The 27,914-nt window shown below is 41.2% G+C and overlaps 1 protein-coding gene across 2 annotated transcripts; it reads right to left on the bottom strand.

Annotated features, from left to right (window-relative positions):
• Window positions 1–12,168: 12,168 nt before the first annotated feature.
• Window positions 12,169–27,895, bottom strand: LOC121972167 (GDSL esterase/lipase At1g28590-like). 2 transcript variants are annotated; one of them, XM_042523839.1, is made up of 5 exons: window positions 27,610–27,895; window positions 27,324–27,545; window positions 12,952–13,121; window positions 12,601–12,877; window positions 12,169–12,532 (listed from the first exon to the last, which is right to left on the bottom strand). In XM_042523839.1, exons 1-5 carry the CDS (start codon window positions 27,839–27,841, stop codon window positions 12,267–12,269), a joined length of 1,167 nt encoding a protein of 388 aa, XP_042379773.1. In that variant the 5' UTR covers window positions 27,842–27,895; the 3' UTR covers window positions 12,169–12,266. The 2 variants fall into 2 exon arrangements, with proteins under 2 accessions (XP_042379773.1, XP_042379774.1); XM_042523840.1 differs by having other exon boundaries at window positions 12,171–12,532; window positions 12,952–13,100; window positions 27,610–27,894.
• Window positions 27,896–27,914: the final 19 nt, after the last annotated feature.

Raw genomic sequence — 27,914 nt, 5'->3', positions numbered from 1 at the left:
TTTCATCAAGTATAGCGCAGCATGAGCTCCACGTCCGACCGGATGCTCGGCCAGTAAAGCAAAGAAAAAGGGACTTCAGCGCCGAGCAGAATGCCATCATCCGAGCGGAGGTGGAGAAACTCTTGGAGGCCGGCCATATACGAGAGGTCCAGTTCCCATGCTGGCTGGCAAATGTGGTGCTAGTTTCCAAGCCCGGCAACAAGTGGAGAGTGTGCATCAATTTCCGGGACCTTAACAAGGCGTGCTCAAAGGACTTTTACCCCTTGCCCCGAATCGATCAACTGGTGGATTCTACGACCGGCTGCGAGTTGATATGCATGCTCGACGCCTATCAGGGATATCATCAAGTGCCGCTCGCCCGGCAAGATTAAGAAAAAGTTAGCTTCGTGACGGCCGATGGCACCTACTGCTATAAAGTGATGCCGTTCGGATTGAAGAACGCGTGAGCCACTTATCAACGCTTGATGAACAAAGTGTTCAAGGAGCAGATCGGGCGGAATCTGGAAGTTTATGTGGACGACATTCTTATCAAGTCCGTCTGAGCGGCCGATCTCTTCAAAGACATGGAGGAAACCTTCCGAACGCTACGGAAATATGGAGTCAGGCTAAATCCCCAGAAGTGCCTGTTCGGAGCAAAAGGAGGGCGTTTCTTAGGTTACATAGTGACCGAGCGGGGTATTGAAGTAAATCCCAGCAAAGTGAAAACTCTACAAGATATGCTGCCTTCGCGAAATACGAGGGAAGTGCAGCGTTTGACCGGTCGGATAACTGCTTTGTCCAGATTCATATCCAAAACCGCCGACCGGAGCCTTCCTTTTTTCAAAATCTTGCGCAAGGCCACTAAGTTTCGCTGGGACGAAGAATGCGATCGGGCGTTCGAAGATTTGAAGGCATATCTGAACTCTCTCCCGGTATAGCCAAGCCGGCTGCGGGTGAGCCACTTTGTATCTACTTGTCTTCAACCGAGCAAGCAATCGGCTCGGCACTAGTGAGGGCGAGCGGAGAAGAGCCTGTGTATTTTCTTAGTCATATTTTAAAAGATGTTGAATCTCGCTACACTGGGCTCGAGAAGCTGACTTTCGCTCTAGTCCTCGCCGCTCGGCGCCTTCGTCCATATTTCCTGGCGCATACCATCATTGTCAAAACCAATAGCCCGCTCGAGCGTGTATTACTGAATCCAGAAGCGTCCGGGCGGCTCATCAAATGTACGACGGAGTTAAGTGAATTTGACATCCAATACCAGCCCCGCTCGGTAATCAAAGCGCAGTCCTTGGCAGATTTTGTGATTGAGGTGCAGAATTCAGAGCCGGAAGCTATGTGGAAAATATTTGTGGACGGATCATCTACTCGGCTCGGAAGCGGGATTGAAATACTGTTGCTCTCCCCTCAAGAAGAAAAGATGCACTTATCCGTCCGGCTGGATTATAAAGCTACAAACAATGAAGCAGAGTATGAGGCCCTCATAGCCGGCTTGCAGGCAGCACGGCATGTGGGAGCCGGTCGGGTAACGCTTCATTCGGATTCGCAGTTGGCCGCTCAGCAGCATTCTGGCACCTTTGAAATCAACAGCGCTCGGCTTAAGCTCTACGCTGAAGCCTTTGAGAAGCTTAAAGCCAATTTTAGAGAAGTCATTGTCCAGAAGATACCCAGAGCAGAAAATCGAGCGCCCGATGAGTTAGCCAAACTCGCGAGCTCAATAACGCCGGTCGCCATTCAGCAGCCGATTGAACAAGTATTGTTGGTGGCGCACGTCGACCGTATGGAGGGTCTCACGTTTCCGAGCGACTTGAGGACACCCATCATGGAGTTTCTCTGCTCGGGTGTTACACCGTCCGATCGGGATGAGGCCCAGCTACTAAGGAGGAGAGCCGGTCGGTTCACGCTCATTGGAGATCAACTATACAAGAAGGCTTTCTCCCGTCCGCTTCTGAAATGCGTGAGTTCAGAAGATGCAGCATACATCCTCCAAGAAGTGCATCAAGGATCGTGCGGGGGACATCCGGGCGGGCGATCGCTAGCTAAAAAGATACTGCTGGCTGGATACTTCTGGCCAACTTTACAAGCAGACGCCGCTCAGACCGTCGCGACGTGCCTTTCTTGTCAAAGGTATCACAATTTCTCTCACTGACCGGCGGAAGAAATGAAGGCCGCTACTGTGTCTTGTCCGTTCGACCAATGGGGAATGGATATTGTGGGTCCGTTTCCTATGACGACCGGACAGCGGAAATTTTTATTGGTGGCGGTTGATTATTTTTCCAAGTGGGTAGAGGACGAGCCGCTAGCCAAGATCACCAAGCAGATGGTCAAGAAATTTATTTGACAGAACATCATCTGTCGGTTCGGCATCCCCCGTCGACTTATCTTCGACAACGGGCGACAGTTCACAGGAAAATTGCTCGAAGATTGGTGCAAAAGCTATGACATCGAGCAACACTTCACGTCCGTGGCATATCCCCAAAGCAATGGTCAAGCCGAAGTAGCCAACAGGGAAATCCTTTGTATTTTGCGCGCTCGGCTCGACTATATGGGAGGAAGCTGGGTGGATGAGGTGTCAGGCGTCTTATGGGCCATTCGAACGACCCCGAAGGAAGGAACTGGCGTCACGCCCTTCCATTTAGTGTATGGCGGCGAAGCGGTTATTGCTGTCAAAGTTGGAGTTGAGTCCGCTCGGATCCAAAATTATGATGAGGACAACGCCGAGTGGAGAAACCTAGAGCTGGATTTGGTCGAAGAAGAAAGAGCCAAAGCATCCGTCCGGCTGATGGCGTATCGTCAAAGAATGAAGCAGAATTACAACCGGCGCGTAATCCCCAGGTCATTCCAGGTTGGCGATCTTGTCTGGAAGAAAGTGAAGCCGGTCGGCGACGTCGGCAAGCTAGAAGCTCCTTGGGAGGGCCCCTTCAAAATCATCGAAAAGCTCCGCTCGGGCGCTTACTATTTGGAGGATGAAGACGGGCGGCAGCTGGACCGACCTTGGAGCGCGAATCATCTCCAGCCTTATCGAGCTGGATGAAAGGTGCACTGATGTAACTCATTTTTGTGTATATTCTAGTCGCCCGTGTCCTTGTAATGAAGGAAGCAAAAATGATTTAAAGGATGGCTAATATGTTCGCCGAGCGGCTGTGTTAAAGTTTGCCTTTAAGGCCGTCGAGCTCCGACGTTAAATATCGAGAGACGAGCCGGCGTCTATAAACCCTCCGAGCGGAAGACCGTCGAGCTCCGACGTTAAATATCGAGAGACGAGCCGGCGTCTATAAATCCTCCGAGCGGAAGACCGTCGAGCTCCGACGTTAAATATCGAGAGACGAGACGACGTCTATAAACCCTCCGAGCGGAAGACCGTCGAGCTCCGACGTTAAATATAGAGAGACGAGCCGGCGTCTATAAACCCTCCGAGCGGAAGACCGTCGAGCTCCGACGTTAAATATCGAGAGACGAGCCGGTGTCTATAAACCCTCCGAGCGGAAGACCGTCGAGCTCCGACGTTAAATATCGAGAGACGAGCCGGCGTCTATAAACCCTTCGAGCGGAAGAAGACAATAAAAAAGGACTGCAAATGTCCGAGAAACTCGCCGTTAATATCGTTCGACAGACTCTACGTCCCGCTCGACTCAGAGCCCAAAGGTACTTGTCGGCTTCTAGCGAGCGATCTCTGCCATCAATGTGGAATGTTACGCATTCGAAATATATAGCAGAGCGGAAGGACAACATCAAGTACTTCGCAAAAATCCCTTTCGAATGCCAGAGGCGTGACAATAGGCGAGCGGACAACACACATGTTAACTAGCAAAAGGACAAAGTACGCGAAAGGAAAATATTGCATTAAAGTTAAAACTTTAGGTCGAGCGACCTAATTACAAAAAGGATCATATCTAGCCGAATGGCCAAATTACAAAAGTTACTCGATATAATCATAAAGGTCCTTGGGGATGTTGTCCAGGAGCGCCACTTGATCGCCGGCCGGAATAGTAGTGGACTCCGGAAGAAGACCTTTAGACTTCAGATACGTGGTGGTTGCGGTTATAGCCAAGTCGAAGGCTGTGTACATCCGCTCGCAGATTTTCTCCGAGAATTCGGGCGAGCGGATGTAGCTCTGTCTTAAGGCAGCGACTCGACTCGGCTCGGCCTCTTGATATTCTTTGAGAGCCGCCTGGGAGCCAGTAAGGGCCTCATTCAGATTCTGAAGCTTGTCCGCGTCGGCCGAGCGGCCCGCCTTCTCTCTGTCGAGCTGCTCCATCAGCTCCTTTACCTTCAGCTCCAGGCCCCGAGCCTCCACGTTCTTTTTCTCCAGATCGGAGATAGCCGTATTTTTCGAGTGGTGGCCAGGGTTAATTTTGTGTCGAGCGACTTGACTTGTCGCTCGGACTTTGCCAGGGCGTGGGCCTGATTGGCCATCTTTTTCTGCTCGGCCGCCAACAAATCTTGAGCTTTCTTCAGCTCCTTCTGCAGCTCAGAGTACGATGGGCCCTGAGAGCCGGACGGACCAACTGCAGCCTTCAGTTGTCGCAGCTCTTTATCCACCAAGGCCAAGCGGTTGGAAACCGCAATTTCCTCCACCCATCTCTAACGAGAGAAATTAAAAGCTGTTAGTGGCCGATCGGAAGGAATGAATACAAAACTTGGTAATCTACCAAACTTACCCCCGTGGCCTGCTGCATATGGTTGTTGGCCAAATTCTGGATGAGGATCAGTGCGACGCGTGCCTGAGCGTCGGCCCACATCTCGGCGAGGGGCCCCTTCAGGGTGATAGTATGCTCGGGCGCAGTCGGTTGGTCGGCCTCCGGCAGCAACTCTTCAGCGGGAAGGTGAAGAGTGACTCGAATCGTCCGGCCATGACCAGGGGCCGTCCGACCGGCGCCCGGAAGCGGATCAGATGCCGGCGCCGAAAATTGAGAATGGATGGTTGAACGCCGGACTGGTTGAGCGGGGGGAAGGGTGCTGACCGGAATAGCCTCAATAGGGGCCGCTGGCTCGTCCCATTCTGAAGGAGTCCGATCGGACGAAATGGCTTCGACCTCTGGGGCTTTTCCGCGAGCACTGGTAGCGGCTTGGGCGGAAGGTTGAACCGCAGAGGTGGCTGACCGGAGGGGAGTCTCCACGCGGCGCCTTTTTTGGCGAGGCTGCTCTTCTTCCGGCGCTGAGCCTTCATCCCGAGCGGAAGGCTCATGGCTAAGGGTTGCGCCAGCCACTGGCTTTGGAAGGGATGTCTGAGTGGCTGACTCCCCGGCCTGTGTAGCGCTCTCTCCTTCATGTGAGCCGACCGGCTGGATGCCGAGCGCCTCCATCTCCTTCGCGGCAGCGGCTTCGAGCGCCGCCGCCTTTCTCTTCAGAATGCCGGCCATTACCGACTCCATGACGATGTCCGCTGCAAAGGAAAGGAGAAAAATCAGTTAGCAATCAAAGCAAACGCCCAAGTAAAATTTTTACCGAAGCCGGTCGGAAGAGGAGTCCGTATGGGACTCAGACCGAAGATGTACATCACTCCTTCGTGAAGAAGCTTGTTGATGTCGAGCCGTAGACCGGCTAGCATGTTTGCAGCATGGAGGTAATCCGGTCGGGTCTTGAATTTCTTCAGTTCAGGAGTGGGGGGTAGGTCAACCTGCCACTTGGTCCGGAAATTGGCCTGCTCGGGCATACGGATATAGAAGAAATACTCCTTCCAATGTTTATTGGAAGAAGACAGTTTGTTAAAGAAGACTAAGCCAGGCCGAGCTTGAAACATGAAGGTGCCCGGCTCGGATTGCTTGGGGTAATAGAAATAAAAGAAGACGTCCGGTCGGAGGGGGATGTTGTGGATTTTGAACAAAACAACAACCCCGCAGAGAAGGCGAAAAGTGTTGGGTACTAGACTGCCGAGCGGAACACCAAAAAAGTTACAAACATCGATAATGAAAGGATGTACAGGGAAACGCAGACCAGCGGTAAACTGGTCGCGGAAGACACAGAAGGCTCCGCGCGGCGGCCTGTGTGGCCGAGCGGAGGGACCGGCTAAAAGGAGTTCAAAATCATTGGGGATTTCAAAATTGTCTGTTAGAACATCAAAATCATGCTGGTCGAATCGGGACTGCATGGTGGTGTACCATGGGCCGAGGGACTGGTCTTCAGGATGAGAAGAACTAGCCATGATCCGAGCGGAAGGAATAAAAAAGGCGGAAAGGTAGATGAAAGGCGGCAGCAAGCGAAAAAAAGGCCCCAAGGATTGAAACTGAGGAAAGAAATGTGGAGGAAACACCGGAAATAAAGAAGAAAAGATATAGAGCCTTACAGCGAGGAAAAGGATCAAGGAAGAGGCGCCGGAGAGCGTCGGAGAGCAGGAATGGAATCGCCGGAGCACCGAAATATCAAGGACGAAGGTAGAGGTCGAGAAAGCGAATGAGGGGAATGGGGGAGAATGAAGATTTTATAGGGTGGAGGCCGGGCAGCCTCCACCGTTGGATCCAGGTTACAGGAATCAAAGCGTGCATCGCACCGTCCATTTCAAACCGCTTCGATCCCATCAAAGCACCATGCCGTCGCCGCCGTACGATGACTACAGTGCGCCACGTGGCATTCAGCAATTCGAAGCATTTTATGAGCGCATGCTCAGCCTTAATGTCGAAGATTGGCGCAGATTACGAGGAGGCTCAAGGAATGTGGCTGTCGACTAACCTCAAGGTCATCCCTGTGGTAGGCTGAGCGGAGGATAATGCCACGCATGCGCCGCCCGGCTAGACTCGCAGTCCAGTCAGTCGGACTAATCGCCTCCTTCGACTAGACTTGAGGGGGAGGCAAGTGATCCGGCGGTAAGAACAGGGGACCCCCGTTATGGGGAGTCAACGCCACGTGGAAGTCAAAAGGGCAGGTGGCCGGCCGGAGAGAGAGATGGGTCGGCCGGTCAGCCGGCCAGTATCTAGTGGTTAAAGGCACCCTGACGAAAGTCAGGGTTCCGACGCTTATCGGACAATATCACAGAGCCGAGCGGATGGCACGCTTGGCTGAATACATGAGGTAGCTTACTGCTAACAGTCCCCATAAAGCACATGATTGAGAATCTCCCAAGTAAACCATCATATATGGCCGGCCGAATGTCGGCGGAGGTGGGTCGGCAGGACGCCCGGCAGGGAGTAAAGGCAAAAGGACAAGGGACATCTTTTTCTGACAGCGGACATGTTCTACGTTTAGGTCATACTCCAAATCTTACGACAAGGGGTTCCGTTGTCCCATCGAAGACATGCTTGGACTGTAGCGGTATGGGGTCAGGTAAGCTCACTGACAGGCCCTTACTGGGGCATGGGCTGAGGACACGTGTACACCTCGGTATGTGTGCACTCGTTTCTCCACTGCCCTATATAAAGGTCATCATCCTTCGCCGGAGGTACGCATTCTACAATTCTTGGAGCCACTTTCTGGTTGAGCTTTGTCTGACTTGAGCGTCGGAGGGTCGTCGCCGGGAACCCCTTCTCGGCCCGACTTCTGTGTAGGTTCACCGGAGGTCCGTGCGGACAGTCAGGAGATCTACGTCAGCCGTTTGGAGAGCGCCACGTGCTCAGCGTCCGTTGATTCAGCCTTCGGACAGGATCAACATCTATTAAAGGAAAACTCTGAGAGACGCATTTTAGAAAGTACAGATAATACTTAGATGATCAATAAATGTACCAATTAAGCAATTAATGTATGAGTGCATTCAAATCTTCATACTTAGATGACTAACGTATAAAGTTTTGTCATCATAAATTATCATAAATTATGAAGTTCAAATTTTAAAAAAATTGAGATAAATATTTTTTGAAGTTCAAATTTTAATAAAATTGAGATAAATATTTTTTTTTATATACTAGCCTTAGGAGTTAGAAAGTGCTGACTAGGACGTCGATGGCATAGAGGGTGGCGATGGCAGCGCTGAGGCTGTGGCCGGTGACGGTAATGCTCATCTGCTCTTCCCACTTCCTCCCGCACCTGCATCAGATCAGATACGCTTTAAATTTACAAAAACCCCATCGAATAGTTTATGATTATTTCACTTCGCCCTAAACTTTATTTTTAATTACATTCCCAAAAGTCTTAGATCATCACAGTAATCCCCACGATGTTCACGGCACTTTTATTGATTCCGACATTATCATAATTGAAACACTTGATTCATTGCGACGCGCACCAGAAAAGAACCCACTGCAAACCTAAAAACAGCGACTATTCATGAAAAGCTACTAAAAAGCCATCCAAATGGTTGTCTTTTTTAGTCCTCTATCATTCAAACAATTTTAGAAAAAATAGTTCCAGAATTATATTTTTAAGGGAAAACTAATTAGAAATGTAAAAACTCAAGAATTAAAATAAATTTTTCGGTAAAAAAATATGTTTTTATTTATTTATATTATTATTATTAACAATATGTGAATGTTATTATAACGCTCATTTATATTGATTTGTAATAGACGTTATATATATTACCATTGGCTGCTCTAAGATTTCATATTGAAAATAACAGTGATTAAATAATATCAGATATTAAAATAATAAAAGAAAATTGTTGATAAAGAGGTGTGAGCCATAGTTTTGTAGAATCGTGATTCTACGTAGAGTCGATTTAGGATCAGGATCGAATCGGTCAGGATCGAATCGTAAAATCGTACGATCTTACAAAAAAACCCCTTAAAATCTTATCATACATGATTAATAATTAAAAAAAATACTTAAAATACTCATTTACATATAAATAAATAACTAATTTTGTATATATATATGCAATCATTTACACTCAACACCTCAAATTACATTACTACATTTACAAATTTAAATTAATTTGTAATTCAACTATCATTCTCGTATAGTAATAATATTTATATTTTCATATCATAAAATGAAAAATATAAAATTTTTATTAATACAATAATAATAACACATTCAATGTCATAAATATTTCCTTGGTTTATAAGATAATTCAATTTACAGGCCAACAAAGCACCTAACGTATATACCAAAAGCTATTGAATCATTTGATTCAAATATGAACGCCGGAAATAATCTTCTAAACACGGGTTGATGTCACACAATACTAGACAATAGACATTCAAAAATTTATTATTTTAGGGAAAATAAATGACAAAATATTATTGATAAAAAACTAACTCAAAAATAGTTAAACATATGTTTAAATAATTTAAAACCCTAATAAGATGAAAAAAGATAATAAAAAAAGATAAAATCTTCTAGACATCTAAAAAGAATTTAAATAATATTTTTTGAATTTGAAATATGGTGGTTAAGGATAAATTTTAAAATTTATTAAAGATCTCTGAACGAGCTTTGATTTGATATATTATAGGTCCCGTGATTCAATCCGAGTCAAAAGTTATGACCTTTCAAAGTTTCCACCGATTCTGCTCCGATTCTGTTCCGATCCTGCTCCGATTCTGTTCCGATCCTACCGATCATGCTGCGATCCTACTACAAAACTCGATTCTACATGATCCTAGATTGATTTTGGGTTTCTGAATCATAGAATCGTATGATCTTATAATCCGGATCGTGTTTTTGCAAACTATGATGTGAACTACCTTGCGAGTAAGGTTTCCAATTATTTATTCGGTTACTTGCAAATTTTAATGCACCAACAGCTGTTAATCACTTCTATTCTATATTCAATGAATTAAAGGGAATTAATATATTTAGAGCTTTAAAAGTTGGAAAAAAAACAAGTTAATTATGAAATAAGTTTAGAAAAATAAAAAATAAATATCACATTTTTTGTTTCTGTAAGGTCTCTTTCATAGACATTAACTGTGAGTAGGATAGATTAGAGCCATAATAATTAATTCAATGAATTTTAAAGATAAAATAAAACAATTTAATCGAAACCTGGATCAATCTTCTAATAGGGATGTAAATGAATTGAACCGAATTAAATAGTATTTAACTCGAGTTCGACTCATTTAAGTTATATTTGGAGCTCCAATCAAATTTTTATCACAAGGTTTGAGCTCGATCGACTCATTTTAGAATTATCAAACTCGCGAATAGTTCGAGTTTGGATCATTATTAATTCGATTATCATATATAGTTAACGAGCCTAACTCGTTAAGCGAGCTCGGATTCGTTTTAGAGCTTGCTTTAGAGTTCATTTTTTTGACTCATTTGAGGCTCGTTTTGTAGAAAACTCATTTGAATAAATATTCAACAGACCGAATAATTAAAATAATATAAACTCAACACATGTTCGCAAGCCAAGCTCATTTTAAGCCGATCTCAAGTCTTTTAAATGAGCCAAGCTCGAGCCTGAGTTCGCGAGCCTCTAAATGAACATGTTCGCGAGCTCATGAATCGAATATCCTTAAGCTCGAGCTCAGCTTGATAAAATTGTCGAGCTCGAGCTTAGCTCAATAAGATAAACGAATGAGATCAAATGAACTTTTATAGAATCAAACTCCGAATAACTCACGAACTATTTGATTCATTTACATCTCTATTCTTAACTTGTGTTAACGAGCTCTTTGACCAACAAAAAGAGTTGACAAGGTTAATTAACACCATAATCTTAGATTGTAAATCGCTTTTTACCAACCTGGTAGCAAACTTTTCAAAATACTCAAATTATGTACCCTACTTTCAAATTCCATTTTACCCCTTCGCATTTATCCGAATCGATTGATATACGATAGCAATCAGTTAGGTTTTTTTTTTTTTCCTAAAATAGGTAGATATTTTAAAAGCAAATATCAAGATTTAAGTTGAAAACATCACCGCTCGTATCAAATTTATGTTTGAGTATATATAAATATATATATAAACCGGATGAATACGTAGGGCTTAGTTTTATTTTATTCCGAGTTCTCTAGGTCTATCAATTAGTTTTAACTAAATTCAACCGATGTACCTAAAATGCTCAGAATCATATGAAACTAAGTCTTGTGTGTTCGTCTAGTTCTCCTGATTATATATATAACTTTAAATATTAATTTGATATAATATATTGAGAGTAGTGATTTTTTGAACATGAATATATCTTAAAAATTTAATTCGTGTTAAAAAAAAATCACTACACTCAATATATTATGTTAAATTGATATTTGAAAGCATAGATATAATCGGGAGAACTAGAAAATACATGTGATTTCATGTCATTCCGAGTTATCTAGATCCATCAACTAATTTTGTCTAAATCGATCAAAATTGGCTAATGGACCGAGAGAGTTCGGAATGACATGAAACTAAATCTTATGTGTTCGTCTAGTACTCATGATTATATATATGTCTTCAAACATCAGTTTGACACAATATATTGAGAGTAATCATTTTTTGAACATGAATATATTTGAAAAATTAAATTCATATTAAAAAATCATCGCACTTAATATATTGAGTTAAATTGATATTTGAAGACATTAATTTAATTATGAGAACTAGAAGAACACATATGATCCGGTTTGATGTTATTCTGAGCTCTTTAGATCCATCTACCGATTTTGCTCGAAATCGTTTGAAATCGACTTATGGACCTAGAGAGCTTAAAATGACATGGAATTAGGTTTTATGTGTTTGTCTAATTCTTCTGATTAGATATATGCATTCAAATATCAATTTGACATAACATATTAAAAATAGTATTTTTTAAATAAAAATTAAATTTTTAATCATAAAAAAAATATTTTTTAATTGATTTTTACATTGTAGCAATGGATTAAAGTTATTAATACATAAAATCGATTAAAATTTTTTTAAAAATGATTAAAAATTTAATTAATGTTTAAAAATTTATTATTCTTAATATATTGTGTTAAATTAATATTTGAAAGTATATATATAATTAAGAAAACTAGACAAATAAAACTTGATTTCATATCATTTTAAGTTTTTTAAGTCAATATTTTGATCGAAATTAATTGATAGAAATAGAAAATTCAGAATAATATAAAATTAAATCGTATATATTCGACTAGTTATATATATATATATATATATATATATTTTTATTTTTTTTTTGATATAAAACAATAATGTTACGTGCTTCAGTAAAAAGTCTAAATTTTAAAAGAGATTCAGCACTTAAAGTGGATACATAAATTTTTAATTTTTTCATTAAAAAAAATAAATACTGAAAGTTTTATTTCAGAAAAACATTCAAACCATAAGCAACAAGAATAAACAAGTAAATTAATCAACTTGTCTAAGAAGATGATAATTTTTTGAATTATCGATTTAATTCTATGGAAATTTTTCATTAATTTTTAAATTGGAAAGCAAGTTTGATTAAGAAGATTCAGATAGAATTAATGGAGATGAAATTGTTATTAAGAGACGATTCTACTGGTTGACGAATGAACGACGCTCTGTAATCCGCAAGCGTCGGCGATTGCAGGGGAGGCGAAAGGACCCTGCAACAAGCCGCCGGCGATGATCCGGTGCGTCGCCTCTGTCATATGGAGTCCATCCCATATCACGCAGCGCGATGGCTCGTCGCAGAGCGAGTACCCGTCGGAGCCGCATTCGATCCGGGGGTTGTAGTTGTAAACGCCGCCGCCGCCGCAGCAGCTCACGAGCGTGTCGTTCCCGAATCCTAAACCGAACACACACTTATCAAATGCTCAACGATCATTCGCGAGAAGTGCTCACTCGATCACTCACCGAACTGGTTTGGATTGTTCAGGATGCTGATTATGGCGGCGAAGTAGTCGGCGTAGACGATAGTAGCGTGAGGATGTAATCCCCGCAGCGTTTGGAGCTCCGCTTCCAGGAGGCTGTTGTGGTAGGTGGAGAATTCGTTCAACCAGTTCAGGCAACCGGTGCCGGCGTCATAATCGTCGACGTTTTGAGTCTGGAACTCGGTGAGGAAGGCGGAGTGGCATCCCAGAGGAGTGATTCCTGGAACCACCAGCGTTCGGGCGCCCAACTCGATCAGTTCCTGGATTGAAAATCGAAAATTCGGTTTGAAAATTGAAGAAAGAAGGATGAGAGTGGACTTGATTTGGAAGTTACAGTGACGGCGGAGCTGATGGTGGCAACGACGAAAGGAACGAAGGATTTGACCTCCTCCAAGCTTCTTCTTTGAAAAATCGGGTATATGTAATCGTTGCCTCCGATCTCGCCCATCATGATGAGAGAATCTTGCAGCGTGTCTGCGCAATCTGCCATCAAAGAGTTCTTATCTAAAAGATCAAAGTTTCAATATGCGCACAAATCGAATCTTCAACTAATTCATCGAAATTAATCTGGATTTGTAAACTTGGGCAAAACTAGAAATGGGTGAAAACAAATAGCAATACATCGAAAACAATTGTATGAATTATAAGATTTTGTAATCATCTATCTTTAAGGAAATTGATACGGTAATAAAAAGGGGTCTACCGCAAAAGCAAGTCAAAGCAACAAGAGTGATGTGGAGATAAAATCAAACGGTCAAAGTCGTAAGGTCGGATTGACCACGAGACTACGGACTGCCGACTGCGGATCAGGCAAGGTTGACTGAGTGGGTCTTCAGTGTCGGTCGGACGTTAAAGGCCGATCGTACCATCTGAACGGTCGTCCTCCGCAACTTGCAGCTGAGGTTAAGAGTCAAATACTAAATTATTTGGCTCACCGTCCTTGTCAATCGGACCTTGGTCCGATCGAACACTTTGCACTTCTCTAACAACATGAAAGTCAAATGAAAAATAAGCCAGTAGCTTTACTCTATATGGTCGAGTTAGAGATATACCAGCCGACTGGCCGCAGGTCAGCATATAGCGGAACTTAGATAACTGTCACACGGAATCCTTTTGGAAGTTTGTGTCGAGAAGAACAGAGAATATCCTGCCAGCAAATTGTTCTTTAGAAGCTTTCAGTTTGTCAACTTAAAGTGATTTGTAGGCTCATTTGAGGAAAGATGTCAGAGACATTTTATGACCTGTTATTTCTTAGGAAAACTTTGAAAAATGTGTTAATACTTTGAAATACGTGCACAACACAATAGTGACACTATAAAAGGGTTCTCCATCTATAAACGGATGTATGCGATATTTTTTATTTACACATGTCATTCGCTACAGTTCACTACTCTCTCTGAGACCGAGCACTGACTTGAGCGTCAGAGGGCCAACGCCAGGAACTCCTTTCTTGGTCCGGCACTAACGCTTCTGGTATTGTAGGACAACGCAGAGTCTTCATTGAATCAACGCAGAGCCACGTCCCAGCTCACTGCCTTCATCAATTTTGGGCAGGAACAGAAATATTGAATATCGAAATTGATATAATGACAAACCAAATACTGACCTGAGTCCCTAGCTAGTGTCATTGTATATCTTACTTGTCGGAGTTCCTATAAACATGGAATGATCTTCTACAATAGTGGATGACAATCCATAATCGTTCTCAATGGGGAAAAGAGAAGGAAGATGAAGAAACTCTATTGAATCCAAGATTCGAAATGTCTAAAGCAATGAGCTTTTTCTCTTATATATCTTGGCTCATCCTATAAGGGCCATCTATATAATAACTCATAATCAATTAACAGTTCATTATTGTTAATGAAATGGGTTAACAGATTTACACATTCAATATGCATCTAATAATATAAACGCCCTTAATGCTTAATGCATTGGATCACTTATTAGAGTTTAGATCCTTAATGGCATAATTGTTGTGTTGTTGTTAATCAAATGTTAGCTTACCAAATAGAGATTAAATCCTACAATCTCTCACTTGAGTTATACTTGACACCGTATACGTTCAACATGCCAAAACTTTATAAGTTAAATACCCCTTCAAACAATTTAACACATTAATTCAATTAATATAGAACTAAAGAAATCAGAGTTACTATAACTGTAATAAGACCTAACAATAATCACCGTATTAATATCATTAACGACATACATTTAATGTGAATGTGTAGTATAAGATTAACACGAAATATGATTTGTATATGTCTATTCTCAATAAGTCCTTCTTATGATCTAAATCGGGTCTAAATTGTAGGACCGTTCGGCCGACTAGAAGGGGGGGTTGAATAGCCCTGCAGAAATCAAAACACAAACCAACCCTTCTCGAACTCTTAAACTGACACTTGTAAAATAATCAAAGCAATAAACTAAGATCAGAACAGAAAACGAGGCACCAGGTTTTGACTTGGTTACAACCGGGGAGGTTGTTAATCCAAGAAAGATGATCGCACTAGAATTTCTCCTTCAGGCGGAGAAGCCTCTTACAAAGTTGAAGCGCACAACAGAAGCTAACTACAAAAAGCGTACAAGTGTTTGAAAGAAATGCGTGAGTTCTGAATTAATGAAAAGCTTCTGGACCAATGCTATATTTATAGCCTTGGTCGGGGCGCCTGGAAGGGTTCCGGGCTCCCTGGGGGGATAAATTTTATCCCCCAACGTTCAGATCGAGTTTTGACTCGATCTGGTGAAAACACTGGTTCCGGGCGCCCCGGGCTGCTCCGGGCGCCCCGGACTGTTCCAGGCGCCCCGGAGCCCAAAGTCAACAGCCGTTGACTTTTTCATTCGGGACCACTTCTCTGGTTCAGTCCCGCCTCAGTCCGGTTCTTCTCCTCCGGATCCGCTCACTTGAGTGATCTCTGCCATCCGGAAAAGGGCTCACCCGAACCCAACTTCCGGTCTTCTCGAGCGGGCTTCCCTCCGGCTTCTCGTCCCTCGGAATCACTGCGTGTTTCCTTCTCGTCCGCCGGCGTACTCATCCGCAATCTTCGTCCCTCAGACGCCTGCGTCTCTTGCTCCTCGAGCAATCTTCCGCTCCGGCTTTCGTCCCTCGGAACCACCGCACGCTTCCTTCTCGTCCACTGAGGTACTCTTCCGCAGCACCTCGTCCCTCGGATTGTCGTCCTTCTCGCTAGCTGCGTCTTCCGCTCGACTACCTGTGTTCCTAAGCTCCTGCACACTTAGACACAAGGTTAGAAACACACAGGACCTAACTTAATTTGTTGATCACACCAAAACAACCTTGGGGTTCCAACAATCTCCCCCTTTTTGGTGTGATCAACCCAAGTTAAGCTAGGGTAAAATTGACTTTAAATAAAATTAAGTAACTTAACTTAATTTGCAATTTAAGTACAAAAAGATTGAAAAAAATAACTCTATTTACCTCAGTAAAAAAGATAGACAAAGAATTAAATCTATCTACCTCCCCCTAGACTTATACTTTCCCTTAAAAAATTAAATCTATCTACCTCCCCCTAGACTTATACTTTCCCTTCTCCCCCTTTGATCACAAAAAAAATGGGGTTCCAAGAGAAACAATCTAAGGGTTAAAGTTTTTGCAAGAAACAAGTTTAAGTTTTTGCAAGAATTATTTTGATAAATATTTCTAACTTAAAAAAAATTCTAAGTAAGTAAATTTCTAAATTGAAATAAAATGTTTTGAATAACCCTTTTTAAAGCACTAATTAATTCTTGTATTAATGCTTCATTAGTAAGTTAATTAAACATTTATTTCAATATTTTGGCTTCCAGGTCGTGGCGAGGCACTAGGCCTTCTTGGTTATTGGAGCAACAACCACTTCCTTGACAAAGCCTCATAAAGAAATTCTTTGCTTAATTTTCTCATTTAAAGCGCTAATTTTAATTTTAAAATTTAGTTTAATCATGATTTAGGAATCCAATATAGGTTCCAACCTACTGGATTAACTAAAACGTTTTTAGGAATATTTTTTCTTGAAATGTTCCTAATTTGTCCAGGGTGATATTTAAAGTACCAATTTAAATTATTAAATCTTCTAGCATTGGTTTTAGATAATAATGCATGGTTTTTCAAATTATCTACTTGAATTTTCAAATCATTATTTTCAACTTTCAAATTTTCATTTTCCAATTTTGATTTATCTAATTCTTCTAGAAGGCAAGACTTAGCTAAAATTATTTTTAAATTTTTTATTTCTTTTTCTATTTTACAGCAGTCTTTAGTTAATAACTTAACAAATTTATAAAGTTTATCGGGAGGAAGAGAACGTACCTGACTTACCTTATCGAGTTCGTTTTCCGTGTCTCCCCCTGAACTGCTGCTTTTTTCTGACGAAGCCCCTCCTTCATCGATGCTCTCGATGCTCATTTCGGAAGAGCTTGACTCGCAGTCGTCGTCTTGATGACTTGCCATTAGAGCAAGTCTGGAGAATGTCTCGACTTCCGACTCCGACGACGTATCATCCCACGTCGCCTTTAGGGCTTTTCGCTTTTGGATAGGCTTCTTACCCTTTTCCTTGTTCTTGCTCTTCAGCTTGGGGCAATTGTCCTTGACGTGCCCTTCTTCGTCGCAATGGTAGCAGCGGATCGTCCTTTTCTTGTTCCCCTGCGGATGGTTAGTAGATCTGGATTTACAAAGTTTCTTGAATCTTCTTACCATCATTACCATTTCCTCGTCGTCGAGAGAAGATTCCGACTCAGGTTCGTCTCTCGAAGCTTTGAGGGCGACGTTGTTCTTGGGCTCCTTCATTCCTGCACATCTTGTCTCATGCACTTCAAATGTTGAAAAAAAATTCTTATAATGAAATTTTTTCTAAGTCCTTCGAAATGTAAAAAGCATCTACTAGTTATGCCCATTTTGAATTTCTTGGAAATGAATTTAAGACGTACTTGAGCGAATCTCGATTATTTACATTTTCTCCGAGATTCGTGAGTCCGGTGATGATTTCTTTTATTCTGGAGTGCAGATGTGCGACTGTCTCGTCTTCCCCAAGTCGCAGGCTAGTGAGCTGATTGCGAAGCAGATCTCGTCTAGCGAGTTTGGCTTCGGACGTACCTTCGTGCAGCTCGAGGAACTTCTCCCAAAGTTCCTTTGCAGAGTTGTATTTACCTATCCTGTTGACTTCTTGAGGCGGAAGAACGCTTAGCAGATGGTACTCTGCTTTGCCGTTCGCCACGAAGTCAGCCTGCTCCTTTTTTGTCCATTTATCTATTTCCTTATTCTCTGGAGTTTCAAAGCCAAATTTCATTGTTAAAAATAGTTCAATATCTGTTGTAAGAAATACCTGCATCAGTTTTTTCCACGTAGAGAAGTCCCCTTCGTATTTCGGCGGATGGATGCTTGGTCCGACCATGACGTTGCTTCGTTCGGCGGTCCTGAAGCGCCTCGGCTCTGATACCACTTGTAGGACCGTTGGGCCGGCTAGAAGGGGGGGTTGAATAGCCCTGCAGAAATCAAAACACAAACCAACCCTTCTCGAACTCTTAAACTGACACTTGTAAAATAATCAAAGCAATAAACTAAGATCAAAACAGAAAACGAGGCACTAGGTTTTGACTTGGTTACAACCGGGGAGGTTGTTAATCCAAGAAAGATGATCGCACTAGAATTTCTCCTTCAGGCGGAGAAGCCTCTTACAAAGTTGAAGCGCACAACAGAAGCTAATTACAGAAAGCGTACAAGTATTTGAAAGAAATGCGTGAGTTCTGAATTAATGAAAAGCTTCTGGACCAAGGCTATATTTATAGCCTTGGTCGGGGCGCCTAGAAGGGTTCCGAGCGCTCTAGGGGGATAAATTTTATCCCCCAACGTTCAGATCGAGTTTTGACTCGATCTGGTGAAAACACTGGGTCCGGGCGCCCGGAAGGGTTTTGGGCGCCCCGGGGCCCAAAGTCAACAGTCGTTGACTTTTTTGTCCGGGACCACTTCTCTGGTTTAGTCCCGCCTCGGTCCAGTTCTTCTCCTCCGGATCCGCTCACTTGAGTGATCTCTGCCATCCGGAAAAGGGCTCACCCGAACCCAACTTCCGGTCTTCTCGAGTGGGCTTCCCTCCGGCTTCTCGTCCCTCGGAATCACCGCATGTTTCCTTCTCGTCCGCCTGCGTACTCATCCGTAATCTTCGTCCCTCAGACGCCTGCGTCTCTTGCTCCCCAAGTAATCTTCCGCTCCGGCTTTCGTCCCTCGGAACCACCGCACGCTTCCTTCTCGTCCACTGGGGTACTCTTCCGCAGCACCTCGTCCCTCGGACTGTCGTCCTTTTCGCTAGCTGCGTCTTCCGCTCGACTACTTGTGTTCCTAAGCTCCTGCACACTTAGACACAAGGTTAGAAACACACAGGACCTAACTTAACATGTTGATCACACCAAAACAACCTTGGGGTTCCAACATAAATCATATTTACCAAAACCTTATGCTAAACCGCAACGATAAATTATGATTCAACCTTAAAACGCAAAACTAAGTCTTATATCATACTTACAAAATTGTATGTAAAACTATAATAGTAAATTAAGATGTCCTCATGTTCAGAGTTAAAATCATATACACACATAAAACTTTAGTACATACAGTAAGTTAAAAATATGTGTTCATTAATATAGAGTATCATATAAATACATATTCCTACCAAATTAGTATTTCATCTAAAGAAAGAACCCTCGCATTCAACACATGTTGATGAAACACCTTGGGCAACAAACTCTTGGTGAGTGGATCCACGAACATGAAATCTGTCTTTATATTCTCTATTATAATTTGATCACTCTAAACTCTTTCTTTAACTGGCAGGAATTTTATGTTGATGCATTGAGACTTCGACGTAACTACGATTATTCTTGGAACATAATTTTGTTACTTTATTATCACAGTTGATTCTCAATTATTTGTTAATACCCTCGATGATCTGTAATCCTATGATAAGGTTCTGCATCCATATCCTGTGATTGGAAGTTTAGTAGCACACTATAAACTCTATCTCCATAGTAGCAGTAGTTATTAGAGTATGTTTGTCGTTTTTCCATGATATACCCCCTCCCACCAATATGAAGACATATTATAAGGGGAACCTCCTACTATCTAAGCATTCAGTAAAATCGGAGTTTGAATATCCAATGATCTTCAGATGACTTAATCTCTGATATATGAGCATGTAATCCTTCATTCTTTACAAATACCGTATAACCCTCTTTACATCTTTCTAATGCTTTGGTCCAGGTTAGTCAAATATCATCCCAACATGCCCATAATGTACGCGTATATACTTAAGCATACATTAAACTTCCTACTACCGATTCATAAGGAAATTGTTGCATTTCCTTAATATTAAGTTCATGATGTGGACATTGTTGCAAGCTAAATCTATTACCCTTTAACACATATGTGTCACCAGAAGTATAATTTTACATGTCACATATCGAATAAGTATATTTTCTATATAGACCTTTAGTAATTGATCCTGTTCGAAAGTCGAAGAGACAGAAAGCTGGGGATGTGATGCTCATGCTGACCTCTTGTGGACTCCGCGCGGAGCTGCAACACATACTACGTCAGTGCCGAACCAGGGAAGGGGTCTCCGACATTGGCCCTCCGACGCTCAAGTCAGTCGTCAGCGATGAACTAGAAATCGGAGCAACAAGAAGACTACTGTAGCGTAAACAGTGAATATAACATACCTCCGCCGATGCTTGGACCCCTCTTTATATAGAGCTCCTGTAGCGCATGTTCGCGCTTCCCAAGGCGGGCACGCGCCTCTAAGCTTTCCCTAAAAAGACCTGTCGGTAAAGTGTCTCTGACACAGTACCTTAACGGACCAAGCATATCTCTGAAGTGACAGTGGAAGCTTCCGCCGTACGATCCTCTGTCAGAACATACCGCTTGTCAGCGGTGACACTAGCTCCCAAAAGGATGTCGAAAGATAGTTTGCTGTGTCTATTGCTTGGCTAAGCGGAATAGCCGCTCGGCCAGAATTCCACTATCCACGTGTTGTCTGTTGTCGGGCTGAGTGGGATAGCCGCTCGGTCGAAAGTCCACTATCCGCATGCTCTGTTGCTGGACCGAGCGGGATAGCCGCTCTGCCGGAAGTCCACTGTCCGCGTGCTCAGCTAATGTCGAGTCTGCTGCTAGGCCGAGTGAAAGAGTCGCTCGACCCAATTTCTGCATACTGCTCCTTTTGTCGTCCTCTTATTTGAGTGTCGGGTGCTCGCCTCATGGCGGAGTCAAAGGTGCTATCAGATCGGGCCTTTCTATTCCCGATCGGGACATGCTCGTCCGATCGGCAAATGACTTCTAAGCGTTGACCGCCTTGACTTTGCCCTCCACGTGGTAACTATCCTCCGAGGGGTGGGACCCCTCCTCATCACCGTATCAGTAATAGTTTAAGTGTACACCTTAAATGATCACAAACAATCTATATGCCTAAAACAAAGAATGAATCACCAAGATCATTCATTTCAAATTCACCAGATAAAAATGACTTGTTTTCTAGCAATAAACCCTTATTATTAATTGCAAGCAATATATCGTCCACATATAGAACAAATATAATAAACTTACTCCCACTGAACTTTATATACAAACATTGATCAACTAGATTCTCTTTAAACTATATGAAAGAAGACCACTTGATCAAACTTCTGGTACCATTGATGAAATGTTTGCTTTCACTATTAGCTGCTTCATTAGTTACCATATTAGGATAACCAATGTTCTCCTTAAATGATATTTTCCTAATTTTATCATTCTCACCATCCTCAATGTATTTGCCATTATCCGTCTCAAAAAAAGATCTACTCAAGGGGATATAAAACTTAAAACCTCTTAAGTTTTTTGAGTATCTTACAAAATGATAGCTAACAGTTCTTAAGTTCAATTTTCTTTTATTAGGCCTATAGAGCCTAGTCTTAATTGGACAACTTTAAACATGTAGATGCCTAACACTAGGCGGTCTACGTGTCCATAACTTGTATGAGATTGTCATTACCACCTTATCAAGAATTCTGTTGAGTTAGTAAACCGCAGTAATGTCTCACCTTATAAAGACTTGAATAGAGAAGAGAATGCAATCATACTTCTCACCATGTCTTTTAGGATCCGGTTTCGTCACTTTACTACACTATTTTGCTGAAGGGTCCCAAGCATAGTGTATTGCGCCATGATTCCGCACTCTGCAAGGTAATTTGTAAATGATCCATAACATTGTTCACCTAATCCGTCAGATCTACCATAGTATTCACCACCATGGTCTGATCTGACACTCTTAATCTTCTTACCAAGTTGATTTTCAACTTCAACTTTAAAGGTTTTGAATATATCTAGGGATTGCGACTTCTCATGAATTTGGTACAAGAATCCGTATTGGGAATAATCGTCTATAAAACTAATAAAATATGTTTGACCATTTCAAAAAGTTTTAGCAAACGGTTGACATATGCCCTTATGTATTAACTCTAAGATTCCATTACTCTATTTTGAGCATTTATTACTTTTGTTAGTCATTTTTTTCTTGATACACTCAATGCGGATTCCAAAATCTCACTCGTTAAACGACGTTTCACATCTATACTATACATCATAATATTATCCGTATGAATTTCAATGCCTAATCTGTATAGTTTATCAATCAAAGAATCATTATCACATAAAATAGAATTTCAAAACATATTTTTTTTCCATTTCCAAATGAACAAGTATATCCGGATTTGTCCAAACATGAAATAGAAATTAAGTTTCATTTAAATGACGACACTACAAATGTATTTTCCAAATTTAAAAGTACATTATTCCTTAAATAAACTCTAAAGACATCTATCGTCTCTATTTTCGCCTTCTTGCCAATTCCCATATAGATGCATCTTTAGCATCAATTGACATTCGGCTCCTGAGGTAACCCTTCATAATTACACTTCTGTAAGTATTGCATCATTATCTATCCACCAAATATTATTAGGTACAGTAGTTAGGTTTACTCCTGAACTGACAAAGTTGAGAAGCTTACCTTTCTTTACACTATATTTGACGTATCTGGGGGAATTTTTCTTTAGATGATCTTTCTTTTTACGTAAGAAATAAAGTGAGTCCAAATCTTGTTACTTGTGCATCTTATGCCATGGAGCCGCAATCACTACAAGATGTTTACCCTTACTCTTACTTTTATCCTTTCTTTTTTTCTTGTTCGAATACTGAGACGAAGATACAAAATTAGCACTATGAGATGTATCATGCCTCAATCTCTCTTCTTCCTGTACATAGTGAGCTATAAGATCATTTATTGTCCACTTCTTTTGAGTGTTAGAACTTATTTTAAATGCAGTAAATTGTATAGGCAAAGAGATTAGAATGAGGTTCATAAGGGCAGAGCCGTCTCAAAATTTCCCGAGGCCCTAGGCAAAAGTAAATTTTTAAAAATATATATATTTTAAAATTTATTTCTCGAGGTTTTTTATTTGAATTTGGGATTGAGAATGACCAATTAAAAAATGATTTATTTTTTAAAATATAAAATATTATTTTTATATAAAATTAAGTTTTCTCGCTAATATTAGATAATTTTTTTTAACACCATTAAATTATTTAATCTTTTTGAGACATTGAATATAAATAAAATTTTATTAATTTTAATTTTGATTTTTTTACGAAGCATTTTACTTTACATTGTATCGATAAAAAAATCTCTGATTCATGTTTGACGAAAAGAAAGAAAGAATGAGAAAGAAATATTATCAACGATGGAGGGGAACGGCGTTCTTTGAGAGTATCACCGGTAAGAGAGCATAAACGTACAAAATTATTGATAAGAAAATAAAAAAAGACACTGGCGAGAGAATATAAACATACAAAATTAACGAGGAGAAAAGAAATAGACACGAAATATTGGTAAAGAACAATTAGGGTTTTTTAGAGATTTGAGAAGGAAAGAGTTTATTAGTTTTATAAAATATATAATTAAATAAAATAAAATCTTGTGCAATTATGAGGAAATAAGGATACGTGAAATGTATAAATAGGAATAATGAATTAATTAATAAGTGTCATAATGGGCTAGCATGATATTTATTAATGTGTATGCTATCATTAATTAATATTAATGACTCAATCTATTTTTTTTAATATCTTTATTTAATTATTTAATCAATGGGCCCCTATGCCTTGAGTTGGGCCTGCATAAGGGCGTTTTCAGGCATTTCTAACTTTAGTGTCACAAGCCTTATAACTAAGTTTGACATATCCATGAAATACTCCCTAATGCTACCTGATGGTATCTGGGATTATACCTCCAAGCAATACGATAATATATAATTGGTTCCCAACACATGATGGTAACCGGGGTTATCCAACGTTCGATCACACATTTAATCGAATTTCATTCGACTTCGCTATTCAATCCGACTTGAAAGAGGGACATCTGATGTTATTCGGGATTATACCTCCGAGCAATATGAAAATATATAATTGGTTCCCAACCCATGATAGTAGTCAGTGTTATCCAACCTTTGATTACATATTTAATCAAACTTCATTCGACTTCGTTCTTCAGTCCAACTTGAAAGAAGGGCATCTGATGATGTCTGAGATTATACCTCTAAGCAATATGATAAGATAACAAGGTTCCTCCAAGCAATATAACGGAGTTCCTACAAGCAATATAACAAGGTTCCTCCGAGCAATATAATGGAGTTGCTCCGAGCAATATAACGAGGTTCCTTCGAACAATATGTCTAAGGCCCCATGAGCAATACGACCCAAGTTCTCTAAGCAATGTGATTCCTTCGAGCTGTATGGGGCTTGTTCAGCATCAAAGGGTATAGAAGCTTCTGGTCATTGATATGTGTCATTCAATGAATGGAGAACACAAACGGGATGTCAGAGAAAGTTCCCTTGATTTCTTCCTCTTCACCACGTGGTCAACAAATGGAGAACACGAAGTGGGTGTAAGAGGTAGTCCCCGTGATTCCTTCCCCATCTTATGTGGTAATCCTTAAGTCGAGGAATGATAATGGATCGTCAACAAACTCGCCTTCACTCACTTAGGTGGGAAGTAGCCAAAAGGTGCGCGAAGGCAGATAACATGGGGGTTCTCTTTAGGGATCTATATAAGGCATCGAGGAGGCAAGGCATCAGGAGGTTGGTTCTCTTATTCTCGCAAATAGACGCGACTGCTTTCCATTAGCTTTCTTCTTCATCTTCTTCTTCTTTAGTCATTTTCTTCCTTCTTTGCTCGATCACTGACTTGAGCATTAGAAGAGTTGTGCTGATAAGTCGGCTCAAGCTCTAATCCGTATTAGATCTCGCCACGGGGAAGCCGATCTCGCGTCCTGGAGAGGAAGAGCCTGAGAGAAGTGGAAAAAGAGACCATCACTACCCTTCCCATTGTATCACATGTACACTAACTTCGTGAGAAGTGTAGTAGTCTTGACATTTTCGTTTGAGGTAAATCGGTTCGCTAATTCCTTAATGAAGGTCTTAGCATCCTCATCTTCAGTTATCAAATGTCTAAGTGATTCTAGAAGGAACATCTTCAAGATCATACGACTCATGAGATTCAATCGCTCCCACTTATCAAAGATCACCTTTTAATCCGTAGTGGAATCTCCAGTCAAAGGTGTAGGATGATCATACCTTAATACAAAGTCTAAATCCATGCAGCGTAATAATATTATCATATGTTCTTTCCATTGTCCAAAGTTTATATCAGTAAGCACGAGATGTTTAAATTAGCAGACATTTAGAGCACTACATAAACAAAAGTAAAGAACATACCTCAATTTTCTAAACAAAACATGTATATTTATAGTTGTGCAGTAACAAAATGCAACAAATAAATATATAACTTTATGTGCAGTAATTGAAATACCGAGTGCAACATTACTTAAGTCTTTGGACTAAATTGTAACTTGTTATTGGTACTCTCCAAACAACTAATAATTATCTTCATCAGCCACATAAATCGCATTTCTTTGGACCGACATATTTGCGCATGATACTTTATTCATGAGCCTCCTTAGTAAGCTTATGTTTTCAAGTATCATTCATAGTACTTTTAATCGGTCACATAGTGCATCTTCCTTTGGATCGACATATTATGCGCATGACTTAGAAGTCAAACTAGACTTGCGAGCTTCCTTAAAGATACATCCGTCACATAACTAGCATTCCTTTGGGCCGATGTATTTACGTATGATACTTTATTTATGAGTCTCTTTAGTTAACTCATGTTTTCAAGTATCATTTACAATACTTTTCCTTTGAGTCAACATAGTATGTGCATGACTTAGAAGTCAAACTAGACTTGTGAGCTTCCTTAAAGATACATCTGGCATAAAAAAAAATTTTCCTTTCTGCCAACAATCTTTAGCAAGGATATACATTCATCTATAAAAATACCCCTAGCCTCCCTAATAGTTCTTGCTTTAGCGACAGTATTAGCTCAACTAAATAGCAAGTGTGAAGAAGAATCCAAGGAAACTTGATGAAAACATAACTAATCAGTTATCAATCGATTGATCTCGGCTACCAATCGATTGATCTCGACTACCAATCGATCAATTGTCAACAGGTAGCAATCGATTGATACTCCTTATATGTCAATTCCTGGCTACATCAATGACAATTAATTGGTACATAGCAATCAAGTTCCCTAATCAACTTAGAAGGCCTCTGTTCACAAGTTCATCCACTCTAATCTATTGGTAAACATCAATCGATCCACCAATCGATTTGGAGACCTTATGTGGATAACCCAATGAAGAATAGTCGATTGGTGAAAATCAGTCAAACTGCCCAATCGATTTTGATGTCTTTTGTATCCGACCTAGGGTTATCCAATCGATTGGCTCCTTATGACAATTGATTGATATTAACCAATTGATTTCAGACCCTTCTGTACACAACCTAGGTTCAAAAATCTATTTCATCCTTTTCTATCCACAATTCTAAGCATCCCAATCAATTGGCTCATATGGCAATCGATTGGTAAATGAAAATCCTAAAATCGCGTTGTCAATAGCGTTCTTTGCCAATGATGTGAAAACTCAATCCATTGGTTCAATCATAACGTATGCATGCTATATTCGACAGATACATGTTCTTTACCTTAAAATATGACGATTGGTTAATCCTAAGCTCTGATACCAATTGAAATCAAATAGCGATACATGGGAAATAATCCTTATGATGTATCAATTACGAGATCTAGCTATCATCTATCAGCAATATTGAATATCCAAATTGATACAACAACATGTCAAATGCTAACCGGAGTCCATAACTAATGTCAGTATATCTCTTACTTGTAGCAGAAGTTTCTATAAGCACGGAATGATCTTCTACAAGAGTGAGGTAATCCATAGTCCTTTTCAATGGGGACGAGAGGAGGAAGGGAGATAAAAAAGCTCTATTGAATCCAAGATTCAAGATACCCACATCAATCAGCTTCTTCTTTTATATACCAAGACCATCCACATAATAACTCATAATTCATTAACAACCCATTATTATTTTTAAAATAGATTAATAGCACGTTGAATCCCTATCCAATAATATAAATCCCGTAATAATATTTAATGCATTAGATCATTTAATTAGAATTTTGATTATAAATGACATAATTATTGTGTTTTATTTTTATTAACCCGATTAAATCCTAAAAAGGCAAGATCTGAAATTGATGGGAGAAATTAAACCTGAAGGGGAGGAGCAGAGTGAGGGGAGCAATTGACGGAACCACCGGATCTCGACGCCTAAAGAGACATTGGTGAAGTCGTTGTGGATGTCTCGTTCCTTAAAGAAGCTACTGTCGAGGGCCGTCGCGCCTGCCACCGCAAAGTTGGCGCCTTGCTCGAAATCTCCGCCGACACGCCGCTGATCCAAGTAGGCCGGCAAAAGGGGCAATCCGAGCGCCTCCGCTGCGGGGGATATTAATCGCGATTTCTTACGGAGAGGAAAGGGGAGTAGAAGGGAGTGTAGTACCGATAAAATCGAGGATGAGGCGGCCGTCGGAGAAGCGTCCGGTGGGGCGGCCGAAGTAGGTCATGCCGTACGGCAGGCAGGCGAAACCGGCGCTGTGGTTGCCGTCGATGTGGAGGAGGTTTCCATTGTCGGCGAGGGAGTCGCCGAAGCTGAAAATGGAGGAGTAGCATCCGGCGGCGAGAACGGCAGGGAAAAGGAGGAGGACGAAGGCGGCAGCCGCAGCGGCGATCATTGTGGAACCAGATCTGAGAGCACTACCAACCGTCAACAGTACTTTATTATTATTATTATTATTATTATTATTA

This window comes from Zingiber officinale, chromosome 4A (assembly GCF_018446385.1).
Source record: "Zingiber officinale cultivar Zhangliang chromosome 4A, Zo_v1.1, whole genome shotgun sequence".
In the NCBI taxonomy this organism is placed as follows: domain Eukaryota; kingdom Viridiplantae; phylum Streptophyta; class Magnoliopsida; order Zingiberales; family Zingiberaceae; genus Zingiber; species Zingiber officinale.
Note: the sequence above shows the minus strand (reverse complement) of the source record. Positions and strands in the feature narration are given on the sequence as shown.